Source organism: Delphinapterus leucas, chromosome 21, assembly GCF_059928025.1.
Source record: "Delphinapterus leucas isolate spDelLeu-1000000601 "Yukka" chromosome 21, BTC_Dleu_Yukka2, whole genome shotgun sequence".
Taxonomy (NCBI): domain Eukaryota; kingdom Metazoa; phylum Chordata; class Mammalia; order Artiodactyla; family Monodontidae; genus Delphinapterus; species Delphinapterus leucas.
This window is the reverse complement of record NC_143149.1, coordinates 33,042,886-33,066,446: the sequence shown is the minus strand read 5'-3', so window position 1 is coordinate 33,066,446 and position 23,561 is coordinate 33,042,886. Positions and strand designations below refer to the sequence as shown.

Below are 23,561 nucleotides of genomic sequence, written 5' to 3'. Positions count from 1 at the left end.
TGATCTCTTTTTAACTGGTTACACTTTTTGGTCTTTAGTTGGGCACACCATGCTTATTGCATCCAAAATTTTTCACATGAAAGTGGAAAACTCAGATAGCAATTTGGTGTGTTGGTGGAAGGACCCAGTAAAAAGGTAGGAATCAATATCACTCATTTATTTTTGTGTTAATTCTATTTTATATGTTTTTAAAACATAATTAAACCTGAATCAGTCTTCTATGAGTTCACGTTTGTAGTAGTTCATACAGTAACTAGGTTGAGTGATTTTTTTTTTTTTTTGGCCACGACTTGTGGCTTGTGGGGTCTTAGTTCCCCAACCAGGGGTTGAACCCGCACCCTCAGAAGTGAAAGTGCAGAGTCTTAACCATTGGACCGCCAGGGATTTCCCAGGCTGAGTGAATTTAAAAAAAATTTTTTAATTGAAATATAGTTGATTTACAATGTTTCTTGGTTTTTGTTTTTTTATAAATGTATTTATTTTAGTTTATTTATTTTTGGCTGCATTGGGTCTTCGTTGCTGCGCGGGCTTTCTGTAGTCGCGACGAGTGGGGGCTACTCTTTGTTGCGGTGCGCGGTATCTCATTGCAGTGGCTGTTACTCCTTGTTGCAGAGCACAGGCTTTAGGCGCACGGGCTTCAGTAGCTGTGGCTCACGGGCTCTAGAGCACAGGCTCAGTAGCTGTGGCACATGGGCTTAGTTGCTCCGCGGCATGTGGGATCTTCCCGGACCAGGGATTGAACCCGTGTCCCCCTGCACTGGCAGGCAGATTCTTAACCACTGCATCACCAGGGAAGCCCCATTTACAATGTTTTGTTAGTTTCAGGTGTACAGCAAAGTGATATATATGTATATATGTATATTCTCTTCCATTATAGGTTATTACAAGGTATTGAATTTAGTTCCCTGTGCTATACAGTCAGTCCTTGTTGTCTATCTTATATATAGTAGTGTGTATATGTTAATCCCCAACTCCTAATTTAGCTCTCCCCCCCGCCCCCTTTGGTGACATAAGATTGTTTTCTATGTCTTTGAGTCTGCTTCTGTTTTGTAAATACATTCATTTGGATCATCTTTTTAGATTCCACAAATAAGTGATATCATATGATACTTGTCTTTCTCTGTCACTTGTCTTTGTACTTCTCTTAGTATGATCATCTCTAGGTCCATTGATGTTGCTAAAAATGGCATTTTTTCATTCTTTTTTATGGCTGAGTAATATTCCATTGGGGGAATGAAAAAATATATATATACACATATACATATATATATATATATATATATATATATATATCTTCTTTATTCCTCTGTTGATGGACACTTAGGTTGCTTACATGTCTTGGCTATTGTACTGAGTGAATTTTTTATTTAAAAAAAATGTTATTGTATAATACAACACAGACACCAAAACCCACACTAAACAAATGTATAGCTTAATTAGTAATGATAAGGCAGATACACCCTTGTTATTACCACTCAGGTCAAGAAATAGAAACTCACTCCCCCCACCCCATGTGCCCATCACAGTCACAACTCCCTTCAGGTTAAGTTTTAATTATAAAAATGACAAAAGGATTAGGTAAGCAATTATGCAAATAATTTTGCAAAGAGAATGTTTACATATATCATATTAATTTTTAGCACTTAATTTAAAAATCTTACTTGCAGTAAAAAAATTTATCATAATATTGGAATAATCACTACTCTATATAGTTTATTGTGTGGTCTCTCTCCCTCTCTAGATAGGTAGGCAGATAGATAGATGGATAGATATGTATATAGCTTTAATATATTATCTTAGACCGAAGGACAGACATATATTTTGTTTTAATATCTTATCCTCACTACACCCCTTCCAGGGGTTTATTTAACAAACAATGAAGCTAAAGATCAAAGATAAAGAAATTTGCTCAAGGAATAAAGGTAGAATTGAAATCAAGCAGATCTAACCCCCTTTCCATGATATCCTGCTATGATAATTCTAAGTGGTTCTTATTTGTTCATTAAACAGGTTTGCCATAATCTATGCATGTTCTGTTACTGTATGTTACTGAAAGTAAGAAACTCCATTATTTTAAAAATTATGTCATACAAATATTTCACTCCTGAGAATGGTCTTTTTTCTTGATTCATCCTAGCAACGCTTTACTTTATTTTTAGCATAAAATAAATAGGCTGGCTCAAAGCGAGTATACAACAATTCTTACGGAACACATATTGTCGGACACGATGCTGAGCAGTTAACATTGGGAATTTCATTTAACCCTGAAAATAGTTCTTTGAGGTGGGAGTTATTATTCTCATTTTATAGGTAAGGACACAGAGAGAAGCCAGTAGAAAAAGAGCTGGGATGGAAATCAGGTCTTTCTCGGGCCACAGCTCTCGCTGCTAGCCCCTCGGATGCACATCCGCCACACACACCTACTGACTTTGTGTTCACTGGGTCACTGATGGTACCTGCACTGTAGGAATCTTCTTCTTTTTTTAACTTGCATATTCTTGAGTAACTGAACTGAAACTGTAGCAGAAAGAGATACTAGAAAGAAGCAAATGAACCAACCCCACATCCTATATGTGCCCCTAAGCCTATGTCTCTTGGTTGTTTTCCTGATTTACAGCGTGTCAGGACAAGTGCTTTGGAGGAAAAGCAAGACTTCATCCAGTCATCAGTAGAAAGCCTTGGTGGCTGCAGTTTCTGTGACTTACAAAAAGGATACACAGGAGAAGAGGTAGGGAAAGCTTTGTGTCATACTTATTAATTACTGTGGATATTTTAAAAACTATCAGAGTGTTATGACAGAGTGGCAACGAAAGAATAACTTTTTCAATATGAACTAGAGTTATTTTGAATTTAGTTTGTGCGGCAGCTTATGTAAACCTGCCTGTCACTGTGAAAGCCCTTGTCTTCTTTTGTTTTCAAAGTCATAACTTAAATGACAAACAAATATGTTAAGTGGCTTTTGTGAACTGGCTACAAGCTTTGCATGCCCGGACTTGTCTGGTACAAAGTGTACAAAACAGACGTGTGATTTATAAACTATGGGGTAATCAAATGAATACAAAGAAAAGGAAAGAATCTTCTATATTTGAGTATTTGGGAATGATACTCTAAAAATACTGTAAGGAAAACTTGCTGCAATTTGCTTGACTTTTCTTTGATCTCCAACGGAGTTGAATAAGGTTGATAAATTAGGTGTGCTAATTTATTCCCCAGCAGTAACACCTGCATTATTTTCTACTGGAAACAATGCTTGAACCTCCAAACCATTCTATTTCTATGAGAATCATAAGAAGCACAGAGTGACAAGGATCTCAAGAGACAACATAATTCTGGGGGGGTTTTTTTGTTTTTTTTTTTTGCGGTATGCGGGCCTCTCACTGTTCTGGCCTCTCCCGTTGCGGAGCACAGGCTCCCGATGCGCAGGCTCAGCGGCCATGGCTCACGGGCCTAGACGCTCCGCGGCATGTGGGATCTTCCTGGACCGGGGCACGAACCCGTGTCCCCTGCATCAGCAGGCGGACTCTCAACCACTGCGCCACGAGGGAAGCCCTGGTTTTTAACATTGGGCCTCTCCCCTGATTTCTCTGTGCCCATATTTCCATTTGGAAAAAATGAAGATATTTTCATTACTTGAAGGATGACACAGAGACCAAAGGGTTTTAGATGTCGTGAGATACCTAGCTGCGTGTTCACACGTGGCAGTTTTGTTTGATGCTTGATTCCTGTACTTTATACATTTTCATGAGCTGCCTGCTTTTCCTGGGACTGCAGAGAAAGCTGGTGAATACACGCTGTAGTGGCCACAGGAGGCTTTAGGGACTCCATCCTCGTCTGATTCTGCTCTTTCGAGCTCTTAAATATAGACATTGATTACACAGTAAAAAAATATTTAACATCACCAAGGATCATTCCGTTGCCTTCCCAGGGGATCAGGTGGTATATCATTTAGGATGTGAACATCCCTGGGCTAAAGGCAGTCTTATTTCCATTTAACAGGTGAACAAATTGAGGCCTGGTGAAGTTCGTGAGCTACGCTCAAATTCAAATACATACCACACTGATAGAAATAGGCTGGAACTCAGGTTTCAAATTCTGTGTTCTATTAACTAAACCATTACCTAGTTCATTTTGTATCTCTATTGGTGCTTTCAAAATTGTCCTGAAACATACAGAAATGAAGAATTGTCTTTGATTGTATTAAATGTGGCTTGATACAAACTAAATCAAAATCAAATTATATTTTAAATTCTTAGGAGAAAGGGCTTCCCTGGTGGCGCAGTGGTTAAGAGTCCGCCTGCCGATGCAGGGGACACGGGTTCGTGCCCCGGTCCAGGAAGATCCCACATGCCACAGAGTGGCTAGGACCGTGAGCCATGGCCACTGAGCCTGCGCGTCTGGAGCCTGTGCTCCGCAACGGGAGAGGCCACAACAGTGACAGGCCCGCGTACCGCAAAAAAAAAAAAAAAATTCTTAGGAGAAAGATGAACTAGATCCTTCTGATTGGCCAAAAACCACAAGTTATAATAGAGTTCAAAAGGAAATGTATTGTTTGGACCATGAAGTGGCTTCCCTGTATTCAGAACTGTTTCAAGCTAAATTTACCCTCAAATAGCTTGAAAAAGCAAACATCAAGCGTCAGTCAAAGCTGTCAGCTAGCAGAACAGTAAGTGTATGGTTAATACTTCAGCTCGAAGTTCTCCACAACAGTAATTAAGGACTAGTGTTTTTAAAAATCTTGTAACTCTTTTGAAGCATACTTGATTTGCCGGCGTCTTTTTTCCTTTTAATAAACAAACAAAGCATATATTCCACATATAAGTGACATCATATATTTGTCTTTGCCTGACTTACTTCACTTAGTATGATAATCTCTAGATCCATTAGATTTTGCTTAAGAATTATAAATTGTGGGAGATGGTGACTTAAGTAAATTCAAAATGTGATGCTGCGGTAATCTACTAAACCTGAATGTAACAACAGAGAAATTAATTTGTAAAAACCTGCACCTGACTACTCTTTCAAAAGATGGAATTGGTCCACTAAAGATTGTCTGAAACCAACTGGCGCATCTGTAGATTCCCTGCAATCCCTTCACAGCCCCAGGCCAGCTTTGTTCCCTTTGGAATTCAAAGAGCTTTGCATTTGCTGGCCTTTACCGTTAGGGTGAAGGAGTTTAAGAAATCACAAACCAATTAAAATACTGGTGTAGCAAAACGAATTTGGAAAGGCAAATGTGTAACCACACACACAAAAAAGGTCAATGTTTTGGGATTGTTTGCTTTTTTTGAGTTTCCATGCGACCATTTTCATTGGTATGATGAAATGAGATTTAACTACCAATGTTTTTTGAAGAATAATTATATATATATTTAAAATTGTAACACCTTAAAAATATATAGTATACTTACTGTGCTCTGGGATATTTTAAGGAAAATAAATCCATCCTTTTTTTTTTTTTGCTTTTGGGAGGGTATTAACATGATACAGCTCACATGGTGAAGAAGTGAGGTCTCCTGCCATCAGCATGTGAAGGAGCCACCTTGGAAGCAGCCCTTCCAGCCTTCGGCTGGAGGTGACCCCACTTGAAGGCTGACATACTCACTGCTACCTCGAGAGACCCTGAGCCGCCCAGAGACCCTGTTCTCAAATTCTTCAACTGTGACAAAATAAATGTTTGTTATTGTAAGGCACTAAAAAAATAAAATAAAATAAACTACTATATGTTGTTGGAGTTTAATCACTGTCACAAAGTATACAGGACTTCTAGCAAGGGCTGCAAGGATGGTAGAAACACTATTACTCTGTTGCACTGGGAAAAAATAGAAAACTATTAAGACAGCTTTATTCCATAGGCCTGGCTGCCTTCTTGGATGATTTAATTAAGTGATTATTTGTTAAACACCTAGAATTTTTAAAGTATCCACTGTAGTGGATAAAGAAAAAACTTGACAGCAAGCTATATGTTTGTCAGAAACTGCCTTTTTATACACCTGCCTTCGTACCTCTCTCTGTTTGCCCCTGGAGACATTTCTTCCCATTTAATCTTATATTTCTCAGTATTGCAGAAGTTCAGGACTGGAAGAGTCAATCCCGTTGTTCTCTTTTCCTCATTTGTAAAATGGTAACCAAAAGCTCATCTCTCTTCCTACCTCACTGGGATGAGACAGAGCTGACTGTTTTAACAGATACAAAACTGTAGAATCACTCTCTTTATTTAGGGATTCCAATGCATTTAATCATTTTGGTGGGGAAGAGGTGACATTCTCATTGCTAGAGTTTGAACTAAGATGATGGAGAAGGGCAGAATTGGATGTGGTAGCCAAATGAATAGGTGGAGTTTAGTTAATTGCTTACATAATGATTTCAGAGGCCGTAAAGGCTCTCTTATGCCTAAAAATTAAACTTCTCTGTAATGTCTGAAAACTTCATTCCTTTCCAGCTGAAGGCTCTCTCTGTTAAAATGCAGAACAAACACCCTGTTTTATCAGTCATTTATACTTTTGTGGAAGTGTGTTTTAGATTCTTTCTTGGAATAGATTTTGATAGACAGAAGGGTATTGGAAACTGTGTGAAGAAGTAAAGAAGAAAGAAGTATAATGTTGTCCAAGACACCTTCAGACACACTGCCTGTTTTTCAGTTTTGCCAATGATTGGTGTGATACAAAAAATAGATTCTGGTCGACTAAGAAATTGACTGACAAATACTTTTTCTATAACTTAAAAAAGGAATTTCAAGCTTATAGAAGGTTAAAATAGTACAAAAAGTCCTATATACTCTTTATTCCCACTTGATAAGAGCCCCTACTTGCTCATCATTGTCTTTCCCCAACTGGTCATTCATTATGCCTAGACTTTGCTTAGATTTGAGTTTCCAGCTGCTATCACTTCTCTTTTTTTTTTTCCCCCAAAGAACTTCCTTTAGTATTTATTTTACAGCAGATCTGCTGATGATAGAGCCTTTCAATTATCATTTACCTGAAAGTATTTCATTTATCTAAACATATTTGTAACAGCTACTTTGAAGTCCTTGTCTGATGATTCAACATCTGGGTCATCTTGGAGTCATTTTACATTGACTGTTCTTTCTCTTGATGCACCACGTTGTCCCATTTCTTCTCTTGACTGTGGATCACATTTTCCTGCTCTTCTCATTCCTGTAATTTTTTATTGTATGTTGGGCATTGTGGATGATACAGTGTTAGAGACTCTAGATTCTTTTATCTTCCTCTGAAAAGTGTTGAGTTTTGTTCTAGCAGGTAATTAATTTGGCAGGATTCAAACTGTATCTCCAATGGTAGGCAAGAGCTGAATACCCTGCTTAGTTCTTTCAGCCTTTCAGCTGTTTGTTTTCTGCCAGTCTCCTTAGGGTCTCTCATGTCGATTCGTAATTCAGGGATCAGCCAAGGACTTGGCAGAATTTACATCTATATTTTGGGGTGCCCCCTTCTGGGGTTCACTTCTTTCTGTGATGTCCCCCTTCACTTTTCAGTCTAGAAGCTCTGAGTACTGCCCTGTTCCTCAAACCAATTTCACTGTAGCTTTCTCCTTGAGTTCTAGCTATTCTCAACCGGTGGACTAAGAAACGCCCTCAGGCAAGAAACCCACATAAACACAAATCTCAGCCAGTGCCATTCCTTCTTTCAAGCGTCATCTTCTTCCTGGTTTGTCTGCTTATGGTTTCCTTCAGATAGTTGTTTTTATGTTTTGTTCTGAACTCATTATCTGGAAGAGAGCTAGTCTGACACAATTATTCCTCCATTACCAGAGACAGAACCTACAAACACTTTTTTAAAATATAAAAACTAAACGTCAATTCTGTAAATTGTTGCCAGTGAATTAATTATTTCAGCAACTACCTACAAGTATTTACTTTGGGCTAGTTACTGTTCTAGTACTGGGTGCTAGAAAGCATTTCAGATATAAGATTTATACTAGCTTGCAGTCAACTTAAATGGGCCTTTTTTAAAACCTCAAGATAAAGTGTTATTCAGAGACACTTGCAATCCCTTCCCCCAAAATGAATATAATAAACATACATTAACTTATTATGTCATAAATACTTTACATTTATGTGGTGCATTTTTTTTTTCAGATTTCTGAGGCCAAAGGCATTTGCAGTTGAGTTCAATAACATCAGTATTGGTTGCAGTTAAAAAGCCCCAACTTTCTTCAGCTAGCTTGCAATTTGTCAAAATATTTTTTTCATACAAATCCCTGGGATGGAGCCACTCTCTTGCAACAGTGACACCTCTGTCATTTCTTGATTTGGAAAAGAAGAAACTTTGGAACTAGAAACATCAAAAATAAAAAACGTGAAAAGCACAGTGGTCCTTCAGTATCAAATCTGGTGCTGAACGGCTACCAATAACCCCAGACAGTGATTGGCTTCCCCTTTGACTTATCACCTTGCTACCTCGGGTGTGGAATGCTGCATAAATGGCTTTAGCTTTTCACTATATCTAAATAAAATAAAGGTCAGCATAGACTCCAGTGCTAAAGGTCACTCATTTATTTTGGGGCGAGAGGTCCAGGATAGAAGAAAGACGACCTGCTGCTGGAAGTTTCCACGTTCTTCCACCTCCTTAGTTCTTGGCTTAATTCATCATCCCCACTCTTAAATCCTCAGTCAAGACCTGTCTCGCCCAAAGAGACTGATAGGAGGCTGAAGAGGGACAAAAAGATGCGTGGGAAATGTTTCTTGCTTTGTAGTTTTGTGTGAGTCTGGCTCTGGATTTATTAGGGTGTCAAGTGGGAAACAGTTTAAGACTAAGCTCCAGTCCCTCTGCTATGAGCCTCACTATTTTGCATACAGGTTGGATATAAGCCAGGTGTCCTTTTTAATTCCAGTTCTCCAGCACCTATTCCTGTTCTGTCATTAGAATCAAATAGCCTATAGAGGATGACATATGGCTAGCCCAGTTTGTCCTCTGTAACTGTGTGTTGAACGAATCACCTGGCTCCCTGTAATATGCTTTGGTCCCTTCTCTCTCTTTTATTAAAAAATAAAATAAATTTATTTATTTATTTATTTATTGGCTGTGTTGGGTCTTTGTTGCTATGCGCAGGCTTTCTCGAGTTGTGGCGAGCGGGGGCTACTCTTCGTGGTGATGCGTGGGCTTCTCATTGCGGTGGCTTCTCTTGTTGCAGAGCACAGCTCTAGGCGCGTGGGCTTCAGTAGTTGTGGCACGCGGGCTCAGTAGTTGTGGCTCACGGGCTCTAGAGCGCAGGCTCAGTAGTTGTGGCGCATGGGCTTAGTTGCTCCGCAGCATGTGGGATCTTTCCGGACCAGGGCTCGAACCCGTGTCCCCTGCATTGGCAGGCGGATTCTTAATCACCGTGCCATCAGGGAATCCCCCTTCTCCCTTTAATTATATTTTCTAAGATACATTTATTCTTTTTAAAAAGTTTTTATTTTATATTGGAGTATAGTTGATTTACTATGTTGTATTAGTTTCAGGTGTACAGCAAAGCGGTTCAGTTTTACATATACATATATCCATTCTTTTTCAGATTCTTTTCCCACATAAGTTATTACAGAATATTGAGTAGAGTTCCCTGTGCGATACAGTAGGTCCTTGTTGGTTATCTATTTCATATATAGTAGTGTGTATATGTTAAACCCAAACTCCTAACTTATCCTTCCCCCACCCCTTTCCCCTTTGGTAACCGTAAGTTTGTTTTGTAAATAAGTTCACTTGTATCATTTTTTTAGATTCCACATATAAGTGATATATGAAATTTGTTGATTATTTTATATATAGTACTAAGATACATTTATTCTTAATATCTGAAATTATTTTTATTACCATTTTCTCTCTTATTTTTACTCAATACTTAAATATATTTCCGACATTACAGCAATTTCACCCTAAACTCTGCATCTCGTTTTCTGCTGAATCCTATCAGGAGCTCCACCTGAAACGGTGTGGGGTCATTAGCAAGCATCTGTGCCCCTTGCAGCAGTGGGCTGGGCCCAGCTGTGCACCCAGGGAGGCTGCCCCTCCATGCTTACCGCGGAGCATCTTATGCAGTTAAAGAAAGAAATGAGGAAACAGAGAACACAAGTGTTACTGACCTGTTTATTAGTCATGCCTTTTTTCTTCCAAAGAAAATAGTTCCATCAAACCCTTGGTGGATTCAGGGGCAGAGGCAGGACAATAACTGATGTCCCTTTGAAGTGTGGCTGCAGGGCATCCCCTGCTTTCCCAGCTCAGCTGTGGAAGCAGAGAAGAAACTTCAAAGGCGGACTTGCTGTTGATCCTGCTGGTGGAGGCGTGACTCCCATCAGTGGGCTTTAGAGAAGAAATGAGGAATCTTCCTCTCTCACTTGCCAGAGTTCCACTCTCACCAAATGATCTGTGAGGTTTTAGTCGTGACTGTCTCTGTCTAGTGGATGCAAATAAAAAACCATCACAGTCCATTTCGTTGGGACTGATGTTTATTTAGGTACACTGCACAAATCAGCTGAGATAGCCGGTTTTCGTAATTTGTCTGGATTTGTGCCACACATCAGGGACAGCAGGTAAACCGCCCCCGTTCCTGATTACATGAGAGCAAAGCAAAGTTTAAGAAGAGTGTACCCTTGCTGCTCTGCTATCCCCAGGCCATAATTGTAACTGTTTACAATCCTTCAGTCCGAGTATTCATTCTACATACAGGCGGTGCGTTCAAACTCATCTGTGAGTTAAGAAATAATTATTTCATTTGGTCAGCAATTCACCTTGTACAATATATATATATATTTGAAAAGATTTAAATTTTAAAAGTAAATGCAATTTCCCTGAAATGATTTTATTTGGACTAAACCTTTTCATTTATATTCTTTACTTCATAATTATAAAGGAAAAGGCAATAATGCTTGAAATATTAACTCTAACTCTTAAAATTATAGTTTTGATTCAAAAACGAATTTATGGACAGTTACATGGACAGTTGAACTTCCGTGCCACTATCCCCAACCGGCTTTTATTTAAATAAATATGAAAAACTGGGTGAAAACATTTCAATGTACAGTACAAAAATGGTACAAGATATGAGAGTCTGCAGGGAAGCTTATTATGCTAAAAAAGCCTAAGAAACCATACAGTTACATTAAAGACTGATGGTCACATGACCCCAAAGCAAGCCACTGACACCAGTCAGAGGTGCCCATGTATTCCGCAGTATAGCCCCAGCACGGCCGAAAGAAGATTCTTCTGGTGGAAGAAACTCCTGGGAATACAATTAAGGGGAACAAACTCCAGTCACAGAAAACTTCTACAGTTAGCAGGGGGGTGCGCATCACAATTTCACAACGCAGAAAAGACAGTTTACTGTGCAAATTCTGAAGTAGCAAAAACGGTTAATTCGGTTAGAGGTAACAACAGCCATAAGAACATACGTTAGTCTGTTATCCTTATTATATTTATCTCAGAACACAGTCGAAGAGGAAGTTATTCCAATGATTAGATTTTTATTTTTTAAGCTGGCAAAAAAGTTCCAAAGTGGCATCAGCTCCAGACTCTTGCTTCCAAAGATGTGTTTTTATTTCCTGATTGTATCCTGAAGGGATCAAAGTCTTCACAAGGTACAGTCACCATCTCTGGTGATAGTCTATCTTCCTAGGTACGTGCAGACTCTCTGTGTTCAGGCCTTTTAAGGAATTTCTGATTTGTGGAACAAATGATTTGGAGATGAGGTTTAAAAAAGTGAAACAAAACACACCAAAAAATTGGGGAAAAGTCACAAATAAAATGATTTTATGGAGACAGAAGTTAAAAAAAAATGCTGCTCATGATTTGGCAGCGCGAGGAGACTGCACTCTTGAACAACGATCATTCCTGCTGCTCATTTTCTGAGATTTCATTCCAATGAGAGCTGCACGCTGTCAGCCTGGCTCTGTGGCTGCTGATAATCATACTTTCTGGCTATTGAAAAACAAACAAAACAATAAGCAAGAAAAAAGGAGATACGATTAATAAAATCGCAAAATAATTATGAGCTCACATCATTAAATCACAGTCATGATTCTCAGTAAAGAATTAGCTTAGAATTAAACAATTTTTTACTCATTAGAGGAAATTTATTATACTTCATGATCCTCTAATTTCTCAGCAGTGCTGATATCCATTTTCAGATGTTTATTATTATTGTCTTGTACATCAGGATTATTCAGAGCATTGAAATATAGGGTAAACACTAATTAAGCTACTAAACTTAAATTAACATTTTGTAATGTCCTTTCTTATTTCCCATCTCCACCTCAAGATAAGTTAATAATAATGCTTTTGTCCACATCATAAGGAATTTGACTATATTTTAAATGAGAAGCCTAAGAGATTTACTGAACATTGTCATTAATATAAACTAGAAGAAAAAACAGACTTGCAATTCTGTGTTCTTTTTGTGCTTCTGAGAAATATTTATTGAAGGTCTTAAACTGAAACTAGAGAGAGTGCAGGGCTAAAGTTTTTGCAAATGTCATTCACTGCTTGGCTTTCAAACTTTCAGTCTCTTCATTAAGTTTTTACCAGCCAAGGAAGAAATACTGTTTGTTTATATACTCAGGGTGGATCCAGATTATTGTGGCCGAAAGCTTTACAATTTTGGGAGTCCTCTTTAAAGGAAAAGAATTTTGTTTGCTATTTCCTCTTGAACTTCCAGACTAAGTCAGGACTAGGCATGCCATCATCAGCACTAAGAATGATGCAATGTGATGGGACTCTTTATTTTTTAAATAAATTTATTTATTTATTTATTTACTTATGGCTGCATTGGGTCTTCGTTGTTGGGTCTTAGTTGCTGGGCACGGGCTTTCTCTAGTTGCGGCGAGTGGGGGCTACTCTTCGTTGCAATGCGCCGTCTTTTCACTGCAGTAGCTTCTCTTGTTGCAGAGCTCGGGCTCTAGGCACACGGCTTCAGAAGTTGTAGCACGCGGACTCAGTAGCTGTGGCTCACGGGCTCTAGAGCGCAGGCTCAGTAGTTGTGGCGCACGGGCTTAGTTGCTCTGTGGCATGTGGGATCTTCCCGGACCAGGGCTCGAACCCGTGTCCCCTGCATTGGCAGGCGGGTTCTTTGTTTTTGTTTTTTAATTAATTAATTTATTTTTGGCTGCGTTGGGTCTTCGTTGCTGCACAGGCTTTCTCTAGTTGCAGCGAGCGGGGGCTACTCTTTGTTGCGGTGCGCAGGCTTCTCATTGCAGTGACATCTCTTCTTGTGGAGCACAGGCTCTAGGCACGCGGGCTGCAGTAGTTGTGGCACGTGGGCTCAGTAGTTGTGGCTCACGGGCTCCAGAGCGCAGGCTCGGTAGCTGTGGCACACGGGCTTAGTTGCTCCGCAGCATGTGGGATCTTCCCGGACCAGGGCTCAAACCCATGTCCCCTGCATTGGCAGGCAGATTCTTAACCACTGCACCACCAGGGAAGCCCCCCACCCCCACCGCAGGCGGATTCTTAACCACTGTGTCACGAGGGAAGTCCCTGTGATGGGCCTCTTTAAATGTGCAAATACTCACTATTTACAAGAACAATGGCTTCCAAAGATGTCCACATCCTAATCCCCATAATCTGTGAATATGTTACCTTCTGGGGCAGAAGGGACTTTAAAGATGTGTTTAAGGTAAGGACCTTGAGAAGGGGGATTACCCTGGATTATCTGGCCCAACCTGATCACAGGGGCCCTGAAAATCAGAGAACCTTTCCTGGCAGAGTTGAGAGAGAGAAGGAACTATAAAAATGGAAGAACGGTCAGAAAGATGCAGTGCTACTGGCTTTGAGGATGGGCGAATGAAGCCACAAAGCAAGCAACATGGGTGGTTTCTAGAAGCTGGAAAAGGCAAAGAAACAGCTTCTCCTTTAGAGCATCCAGAAAGAAACAGAACTCTGCCAACACCTTGATTTTAGTCAGTGAATCTGCTGTAGGACTTTTAGTTTCTAATTGTAAGATCTATGTTGTGTTAAGCCACTGACTTTGTGATAATACAGCAGCAACAGAAAACTACCATGCCTTACACACACAGGTGTCCTGATACATTTCATTTTATGCCATTCTCATCAAAGAAGAAAAAGAGCTGTACACTGGCTTTATAATTGTATATGCTATACTACTGAATATTTTTTGATAGGATCTAACTTCTGATTTTTGTTTGTTTTTTGTATTTGGCTGTGCCTCCAGCCATGTGGGATCTTAGTTCCCTTACCAGGGATCGAACCTGGGCCTCTGCAGTGAAAACACCGAATCCTAACCGCTAGGCCACCAGGGAACTCCCACAAACTTCTGTTTTGACTAGGCATCAATGAAAACCTAACTCTTTACTTATAATTTTCTATACAGAGCTTCTGGTTCCCTGTTTTTGTTTTTTAAATACTTAAATTTCCTTAAGGATATATTTTTTTGAGGTGAAATACAAAAACATAAACTTGCCATTTTAACCATTTTTAAGAGTACAGTTCAGGGACATGAACTACATTCACTCTGTTGTGCTGCCACCACCAGCACCCTTCTTTTGATCGCCCCACACTGACCTTTGTCCTCATTACACAGTAACTCCCCACTCCCTCCCCCACTCCCAGTGACGATTCTGCTTTCTGTCTCTGTGAATTTGCTACACAGAAGAGAAATCACACAATATTTGTTCTTTTGTGACTGGCTTCTTTCACTTCACAATAAAAATAATTACGAAGCATAATGTCTTCAAGGTGCATCCATGTTGTAGCATGTGTCAGAATTTCCTTCCTCTTGGGACTTCCCTGGTGGCGCAGTGGTTAAGAATCCGCCTGCCAATGCAGGGGACATGGGTTCGAGCTCTGGTCCGGGAAGATCCCACATGCCACAGAGCAACTAAGCCCGTGCGCCACAACTACTGAGCCTGCACTCTAGAGCCTGCGAGCCACAACTACTGAGCCCATGTGCTGCAACTACTGAGCCCGTGCTCCACGACAAGAGAAGCCATTGCAATGAGAAGCCTGCACACCACAACGAAGAGTAGCCCCCGCTCACTGAAACTAGAGAAAGCCCATGTGCAGCAAAGAAAACTCAATGCAACCAAAAAAAAAAAAAGGATTTCCTTCCTCTTAAAGGCTGAATAACATCCTATTTATGTATAGACCACATTCTGTGGATCCATCAGTCAAGGACACTTGGGTTGTTTCCATCTTTTGGCTACTGTGAATATTGCTGCTCTGTAACATTCAGTTTTACTTCTTATTCTGAACTAGTAAAACATGAATGCAAAAGGGACAAAAGAGGAAACAGGGAAGGTGTACCTTCCTCCCACCTGATTAGTCCTGCAGCTCCTTTCCCCAAAGGAACTGCTGTTACTACTTCTCAGGATAAAATTTATGCTGAAGAAATTTCTAGAGGTTCTACTTGTGTAAAAAATATATATATGGTTTTTCTACTTTTCGCCTGAAATTCCAGCCCACCCGAGACACATACCAGTAACATCTTGCTGATCACTCTTTCTTGCTTCTTTCTATGCGAGCCCGCAAACACACAGACATCTATCTTTCTTTTAAAAATATCCAATCTTTTCCCTCGAGTCGCACAGTGTTCCCATCAAGGTAATGAATGTTAATAATCTGATGTGTATCTTTCCAAGCCTTCCTCCAGGCTTGTGTAATTATACAGAACATTTTTAGAAACAACCCAATCAAAAAATGGGCAGATGATCTAAATAGACATTTCTCCAATGAAGACATACAGGCACGTGAAAAGATGCTCAACATTTTTATTAGAGAAATGCAAATCAAAACTACAATGAGGTATCATCTCACACGGGTCAGAATGGACATCATCAAAAAGTCTATAAATAATAAATGCTGGAGAGGGTGTGGAGAAAAGGGAACCCTCCTACACTGTTGGTGGGAAGGTAAATTGATACAGCCACTATGGAAAACAGTATGGAGGTTCCTTAAAAAATTAAAAATAGAGTTACCATATGATCCAGCAATCACACCCCTGGGCATATATCCAGAGAAAACTAAAATTTGAAAAGATACATGCATCCCAATGTTCATTACAGTGCTGTTTACAATAGCCAAGACATGGAAGCAACCTAAATGTCCTTATACAGATGACTGGGTAAAGAAGAGGAGGTACGTATATATTTATATATATATATATATATATATATATATATATATACACACACAATGAAATATTACTCAGCCATAAGAAAGAATGAAATAATGCCATTTGCAGCAACATGGATGGACCTAGAGATCATTGTACTAAGTGAAGTAAGTCAGACAGAGAAAGACAAATACCATATATCACTTACATGTGGAATGTTAAAAAAAAAAGGATACAAATGAACTTACTTACAAAATGGAAATAGACCCACAGACATAGAGGACAGACTTGTGGCTGCCAACGGGCAAAGGAGTTGGGGAGGAATGAATTGGGAGGTTGGGATTAACATATGTGTACTACTGTATATAAAGTGTATAGCACGGGGAACCATACTCAATATTTTGTGGTAACCTATAGGGAAAAGAATCTGAAAAATAACATATATCTATATCTCTATATATATATCTGAATCACTGTGTTGTATACCTGAAACTAATACAACATTGTAAATCAACTATACTTCAATAAAAAAAAATTCTATACAACATTTTTATTACACGTAGATAGGGATGTTTTGGTCATTTGATTTTAAAGGAGCAGTACCCTAGCATATATATAATTACATCTTGCCTTTTCTCATTTAATGATACACCATGGAAACCACACCTCATTTTTTTAAATGGTGGCATCAAAGGCTGTGGCTTGGATGTACAATTCATCCTGGCTCCTTGCCCTTTAACCTTTGTTTCTTCTCCACCACTTACTCACAGGGTTTAGTACCACAGGACATGTTAATAACCTCTGGCCTGGAAGCCGTTCCTATACTGCTATGGCTGCAGTACATAGTAATTTAATTGTCAAGAAGTGACTGCAAACTCTATAAGCACAAAATTTCAAACCTGAACTAAAGTAGGTTCAACTCAACGTCCCCTCAGCCAGATCCCCCAAATGCTCTTGGCCACCTCAACGCCATTGCACACGAGGGAAGTGCAAAGGAGGGAAATTAGAGAAGGATGAGACAGGAGCCTCACCGACTGTTAAGGCATCTAATTTCTGCCAAATTTTCAAAACGTGAAACACGTTGCTAGGGCTCTTCTCAGGGTCTTGGAAGGGCCCCAAATAAGTGAAGTGTCCTGAAACACTAACTTCAGGCAAACCGGGTTTGCTGATACTGTGTTGAGCATCTAAAAAAGGCCCTACGTTTTCATTACCAGCTAGTTCTTTCTTAAAAAAAATTTTTTTTTTAATTGAAGTATAGTTGATTTACAATGTTGTGTTAGTTTCTGGTGTAGAGCAAAGTGATTCAGATATACATACATATATTCTTTTTCATATTCTTTTCCATTATGGTTTATTACAGGATATTGAATATAGTTCCCTGTGTCATTATCAGCTATTTCTGATAACCTTTGCCAACGAGACTCAACCCCAAAGAGTCTATTTTAAATATGCTTACGTATGTAATTAAGCGCAGGATATACTTACAAACGGAGTACATTTCCAGTTGCTGTCTTAACCGAATTTTGCTTATTGTGTCATAAAATTTGGGCTCTGACAGAGTGTCTGTTGGAGGTGGCACACTGAATATCCTCATAATTCTCCTTTTATTTCTAAAACACAAAACCAATGCAGAAAAGAGATTTGTATTCATAGCTGTAGGACTGTAACATTCACACGATCGTAGTAACCAGAAGCTGCATTTAAAGGACGTAAGTGGCCCTGAGTCCATCTTCTATTTTTGTCCCCGTGAGATGCTTCCTGGGCTCAAGTATTCTTTCTTTCACTAGAAGTATGAAGCTGTACGTGTACAGTCACAGGGTTATAAGAAAGAAAAGGCAGTAGCTGAACATGCCCACTTCATACAACAAAGCGTCTCCCCTCAATCCCCACAAAAAAGCCCTGTTGTATGGAAAAATGCTCAGACAAAAAAAGTATGATTATTTTTCCCCTCCCTCTCATGTCATGCAAATAAAAATAAGTTATTGCGGGCAGAGAATAAACAGAATGTGAGCAGACCTTAATTTTGAAAAACAATGAATAAACCATTTCTTAAATAGAGTAGCATGGCCTTAGTGGGGTCATCTAGTTAAAATTAACAACAGCCTGTCTCTGCCTTTAAAACATTGGGGTGGGGAGGAGACGGTGGCTATTTTTAGGGGAAGGCTGTTACCTGCCAGCGGCTCCCCCATGCTCTGTGGAGGCCTCCTCTCACCTGCACCCCCTCGGCCCCGCTCCCCCGAGAGTCCAGGCGGCCAGCTGGCCAGCAGCTCAGGGGTCTCAGGGTCGGGAAGGGCGAGCCTGCAGGTCCCGTGGCAAGTGTGGGTCTGAACTGTTCCCCGGGCCGAGCATCAATTATTCTTGGTTGACTAATTATCCTGAACTGTCTAATGCCTTTGACCTTGGTAGAGGACGCCACCGAGCACATGGCTACGGGCAGCAGCTCAATCCAACTACTGCTGTTTTTCCTCTTCAAAGCACGCCCCTCACCGTGCATTTGTTTTTAACTGTACTTGAAGGAAAGGAGCCAGGGAGTGTGGAAAAGAACAGCTGAATTACGCTACAGCATCTGGAATCACAGCAAGAAATATTTATTGAGGATTTACACCATGTGGCACATCAGGGACACAAAGGTTAAATAAAAGTCCTTGTTCTCAGGGGACTGAGTTTTGGGGGACGGACAGACAAGTAATTGGATCATACCAATATTATGCACAAGAAACAGAAGGGAAGGCTTGAAATTTGTGAAGACAGAATTGCTGAACACATAGGAGTTAGAGTTTGTGCATTTCAGGGACACTGGCCCAAAATATGTGCTCATGCAAGGGTGACAGTGAAGCTGGCTGAATGAGAAAACTGAGCTATATCAGAAATGATAGAATAGGAGTATAGAGCATCTGGTCTGGGTGCCAAGAGCTGCACTTAAATCCCCATCTCTCAGAGCAACTGGGTTTTCCAAGCCAAATCCTGGTGTCCGGTAATGTGAGGGCTGACCCGACTAGACAAGTGATTTCATAGCAGGAACAAAAATGCTGATGAAATTATTTTTGTGCATTTAACTTAGATCAAACAAACAAACCTACAAAACTTATAAATGCCTGGGTTCTTATCAACCCTGAGAATCTAAAGCCTTTACCTCTTGGCATACATGAAGAGCCCAAAGCTGACAAGGATCACTACCAGGTACACGTTGGTGGCTTCATTCCAGGCCTCATGAACGCTGTAATCGATAGAGTCCTCGTCACCCATCATTCTGTAACCACCAGGCATGGGACTGTAAGGCAGCAAAGAGGGCAGGGTTTCTTTCAGTTAGTGATGGTGTGACGGCTGGACAAGGGCTGGCAAACAGAGGGCCTGCTGGCCAGTTCCAGCCCCCTGCCTGCCTTTGTATGGCCCAGGAGCCAAGAATGGTTTTACATTTCTAAACGGATACATTTTAAGCAGAGCATCTTCCATTTTTGCCTCACAGCCCTCAAAGCCTAAAATGTTTACCATCTGGCCCGTGAAGAAAATGTTGGCCAACCCTGGTCTAGATCACTAAGGCATGGAACACGTTTTCGCCTATTTCTGACTTTGAAACATCACAGCTCCTACATAAAGGTTCAAACTTGGGATTTAAACATCATATTTCTAAAAGGATATGGGTTGAAATGTCACTGCACAGTTTCCAAACTGTAAGTATCATCCAGATGAGAGCAGCTGAATACTTAAAACAGAGTCCACACAACTGGCTGGGACGCTAAGAGAGAAGGACAGCATTAGACTCGTGACAGCAGTCTGGATGAGGTGCGCCAGCCGGAACTGTGCTCTTCCACAGGCCCCCGACACACCTGGAGAACGAAAATGTCTGGAGCTTTATCTGGTTTTGGCCTCCTGGCCCACTGTGGAAGCTATGGGATAAAAAGTTATTTTGCTATTTACACAGCTGTGACTTCTATTCAAGGAAATGCATTCTTTGGACATTCCCACAGAAAATGAATGGTAACAGCAAGTATATCAAGTAGCAAGGGAAAGAGTACTGGTTTCTTATTTGCATTTGGGAAGTTCACTGAATTTTTCCTTAAAGAGAAAGTTCTGCTCTTGTGTTAAATCTAAACTAGGTAAGTCTAAGTAAAATGACCTAATATGTGAAAGAAATTCAGAAGTGTTGTTTTAGATACTCTATCAAAAGGAGAAAAACTGGGCTTCCCTGGTGGCGTAGTGGTTGAGAGTCCGCCTGCCGATGCAGGGGACACGGGTTCATGCCCCGGTCTGGGAAGATCCCACATGCCACGGAGCGGCTAGGCCCGTGAGCCATGGCCGCTGAGCCTGCGCATCCGGAGCCTGTGCTCCGCAACGGGAGAGGCCACAACAGTGAGAGGCCCGTGTACCGCAAAAAAAAAAGGAGAAAAACTGAACAAATGACAGTGACAACTGTACTGTAGTTTCTACTAAGATAGCCATTTTCTAATACCAAGAAAAAAGGTATCTGGAATGTCCAAGAAATTGTTTTGCAATTTTTTCTAGACACCCTACAACAGTGAAGGCATTGCAGAAATTCCTCCACTGAAATATCTTGCAATCTGTCCTGTGAGCCTCCAAAAAAAAATTTTTTTTTTTAAGGTAAGTGGGCTCCTTAGTTGCCTCTCCAGGGCTCCTTAGTTGCGGCTCACCGGCCCCTTAGCTGTGGCATGCCAACTCTTAGTTGCAGCATGCATGTGGGATCTAGTTCTCTGACCAGGGATCGAACCCAGGCCCCCTGCACTGGGAGCGCAGAGTCTTATCCACTGTGCCACCAGGGAAGTCCCCAAAATGTTCTTTAGTGTAGATTTGGCTCAGTAACTTAATAAGTGTATATTAAGGGCAGAGTCTGTTTTCTTTCTTACAGTTTGCCTCTGCATAAAATGAATGAAATTTCCTTGGGGTCTGCTCCCAGGCCAGGTGGCATGTTGGCCCCATTCTGGCACCTGAAGTCTCTGTCAGACGTTCGCGGACAGACTGTATTAAAGTGAGTATCGTGAATGGCCATTTAACTTACATTCTAGACATTGAGGGCAAGAGTCATTCCTCTGAAACTTCTATTGGTGTCTGATGAGCATAAAGATTGGTCTTTTAAAAATTAGACAGAGAATAATAAAAACAGAACTTAAAACTTTATAGATGCAAGATCTAAATATTAAATCATTAAACATACCCAATTCCTACATATTAGAGATTGGCTATGGATTTTTGTTTTTCTTTTTAAGAGAATGGGAGGCGCAGGGGGATTTGGCATTATTCACAGTTTCAATTCTTATTCCTTAAAATTGAACTCCAGAGTTTCTCTGGATGTAACATTATTCATAGTAAGTAATCAGCCTACTTTAGGAATGGAAACTTTTGGAACATCAGAAACTATAATTGTCTTTACAATTTATGGAATCTAGCATTTTTTTCTAGATTTTCGTTGGTGCCAAAACATAAAATAACGATGACTGTTTTTGGCCATAAGAGATGACTTCAGAGGTCTGGTTTGAGGTGCTGCGGAAGGGCCAGCACGGCCATGCAGTGAGGGTGGCAGGTTTCAGGATTGGGAGTTACTAACAAATTGGAGAAGAAAAGGGGAGCAGACTTAACAATGGCTACTGAAACATTTTGCAGGTGCCCTTTATCTGACACACTATTAAAGTATTTCCTACGTGTTTTCTACCACCTGACTGGATCTGAGCCAGATTAATTTCTTGCTTTAGTGTTCCACAAAATTCTGTTCATGTGCCACTCAATAAATGGTGTATTCCTACAGAGCTGTCTTCCTCCTCCTACAAATATGCCAGTTTTTCATTATATTTAGAGAAGGATTCTAAAATTCTGCTGACCAAGAATGGTGAAATTTTACTGTGAATTATACAACTTGATTGGTACGCAATGACACTACTGTTCTGGGGACACGCACTTGAGTTACTTTTAGTAGTATGGTTGTGAAAGACTTGCACCGGGGGTAGGCCTTTTGTGCCTGGTCCTCCATCATGACCAATGGCATGCCTTTGTAAGACTGCCAGGAATAAGGAGTGGTCCTGTACAAAGTCATAGTACAGACCACAGCTCCCATGTGGCCTGAACTATGACTGGTCCCCACCCAGCTCGCCACAGTCTAACCAAGTGTACACACACACACCTGCTGAGCGGCTACTGCACACCTCACAGCCTCCCTCTAAGTCTAAAGCACAATGCCCAGGGGCGTTACAGTGGTTTGTTCCTGGCAAGTTAATGGATGTTTCAGCAAGACCACCGTGTGCTTGGATTGTCATTCAGGGCTTTTCTGAGAAAACTGCACCTTTTTCACATATTTTTCCTGTAAATTAATGCTTGAGCTATTTCAGTAAGGAGTTGCTAGGATGAGCTGAACGTAACTATCCAGAGATAAAGTTGGCAAAATGTGACAACTGGGGCTTGATTTCAGTTTGACAAACTTTTAAGTAGAGAACTAGTACTCTTCTTGGAATCAAGCGGCTGTATCATTTTTAAATTATTTTCCGTATTTGGGGTTCCCGATGCCGTGTCTAGGTGGTTCAGTTTTGAGGATCACTTGTCATCATGTCCTGAATGGTATCCATTTCGTCTCTCACTTAGAGCTTTGCTATTTTGAAACAATTTCAGATTGGAGTCACTCACACTTCTACGAGCTCCATACAACACAACCCATCGCATCAATGTGGTTTTCCCTCAGTCCTCTGAAACGCTAAAGGCTTGGGTTGCTGAAGCGGGAGGGTACAAGGTCACAGGCCTTCAACCAGCAAGACGAAGGCAATTAACATCTGAGGGGCCTGTGCTGGGCAGTCCACATATGCATTTAATTGTTACCATCACCCTGCTGGGAGGCACGAAAGCTCCACCTGGCAGACGACGCGGGGTGGGGGGCTGGGTACACAACTCGCCCAAAACCACCCAGGCTAGCGAGTCGCACGCTGGACTCCCAAACGTGGGCGCTTCCGGCCCTGCCCAGACTCGTGAGACTTGCCAGTCCCGGAGAGAGGGGCAGTCTAGCGGGCAGACAATGTAACCCCCACCCCGGCAGGCGGCAGGGGCCGGAGCCGCCAGGGCTCGGCCGCCGCGGGCTGCGTGCGGTGCGATCCTGAAGCGCGCCCGCTCCACACCCCCATCCCCCCATCCCCCCATCCCGGGTGCCCTGCGCTGCGCAGGCGGCGGCCTCCGCCTTTCGATCCGCGATTCTGGAGCTGCGGGCCTCACTGTTCCCTCCAGCCTGGGGCGCGGCGGCAGAGGAGCTGGGACGGCCGGGCGCGGGGCTAGGGGCGCCTTTGGGCTCCCTTCCCTCCCTCTCACCCTCCCCCCGCATGGAGGGGCGGGGCGGGGCGGGGCGACTCACGCCGCTCGCTCTGCAGGCGGCACGCGGCCCAGCGGCTCTGCTCCGCGCTCTCTCCCCGGCAGTCGCGGCCGGACGCGCGGAGCCGGTTACCGCACGGACCGGACGACCTCTGCTTCGTCATTTCCTGCCGGCCCGGCGGCTTCCGGATGGAACGAGGAGCCAGGTCTTTCCC

The 23,561-nt window shown here is 41.5% G+C and overlaps 2 protein-coding genes across 3 annotated transcripts in view; one reads left to right on the top strand and one right to left on the bottom strand.

Annotated features, from left to right (window-relative positions):
- Window positions 1-10,938: 10,938 nt before the first annotated feature.
- On the bottom strand, window positions 10,939-23,548 carry SMIM19 (small integral membrane protein 19). Of its 2 annotated transcripts, XM_022571336.3 has the most exons (4): window positions 23,390-23,548; window positions 19,184-19,321; window positions 17,536-17,660; window positions 10,939-11,906 (listed from the first exon to the last, which is right to left on the bottom strand). In XM_022571336.3, exons 2-4 carry the CDS (start codon window positions 19,315-19,317, stop codon window positions 11,842-11,844), a joined length of 324 nt encoding a protein of 107 aa, XP_022427044.2. In that variant the 5' UTR covers window positions 19,318-19,321; window positions 23,390-23,548; the 3' UTR covers window positions 10,939-11,841. The 2 variants fall into 2 exon arrangements, with proteins under 2 accessions (XP_022427044.2, XP_022427046.2); XM_022571338.3 differs by lacking the exon at window positions 23,390-23,548 and having other exon boundaries at window positions 19,184-23,150.
- The window catches only part of SLC20A2 (solute carrier family 20 member 2), a 108,376-nt gene continuing 108,183 nt past the window's right edge, over window positions 23,369-23,561 (top strand). The window contains exon 1 of the mRNA XM_022571334.3: window positions 23,369-23,552. The gene's annotated coding sequence lies outside the window, so the exon portion shown is untranslated. The remainder of the gene's footprint in view (window positions 23,553-23,561) is intronic.

Coding starts and splice junctions, on each gene's coding strand:
- SMIM19 (XM_022571336.3), bottom strand. CDS start 19,317: ATGCCTGGTGGTTACAGAATGATGGGTGACGAGGACTCTATCGATTAC. Junction 17,661..19,183: donor CTCTTCATGTATGCCAAGAG/GTAAAGGCTTTA, acceptor TTTGTGTTTTAG/AAATAAAAGGAGAATTATGA. Junction 11,907..17,535: donor ACTGGAAATGTACTCCGTTT/GTAAGTATATCC, acceptor GTTTTTCAATAG/CCAGAAAGTATGATTATCAG.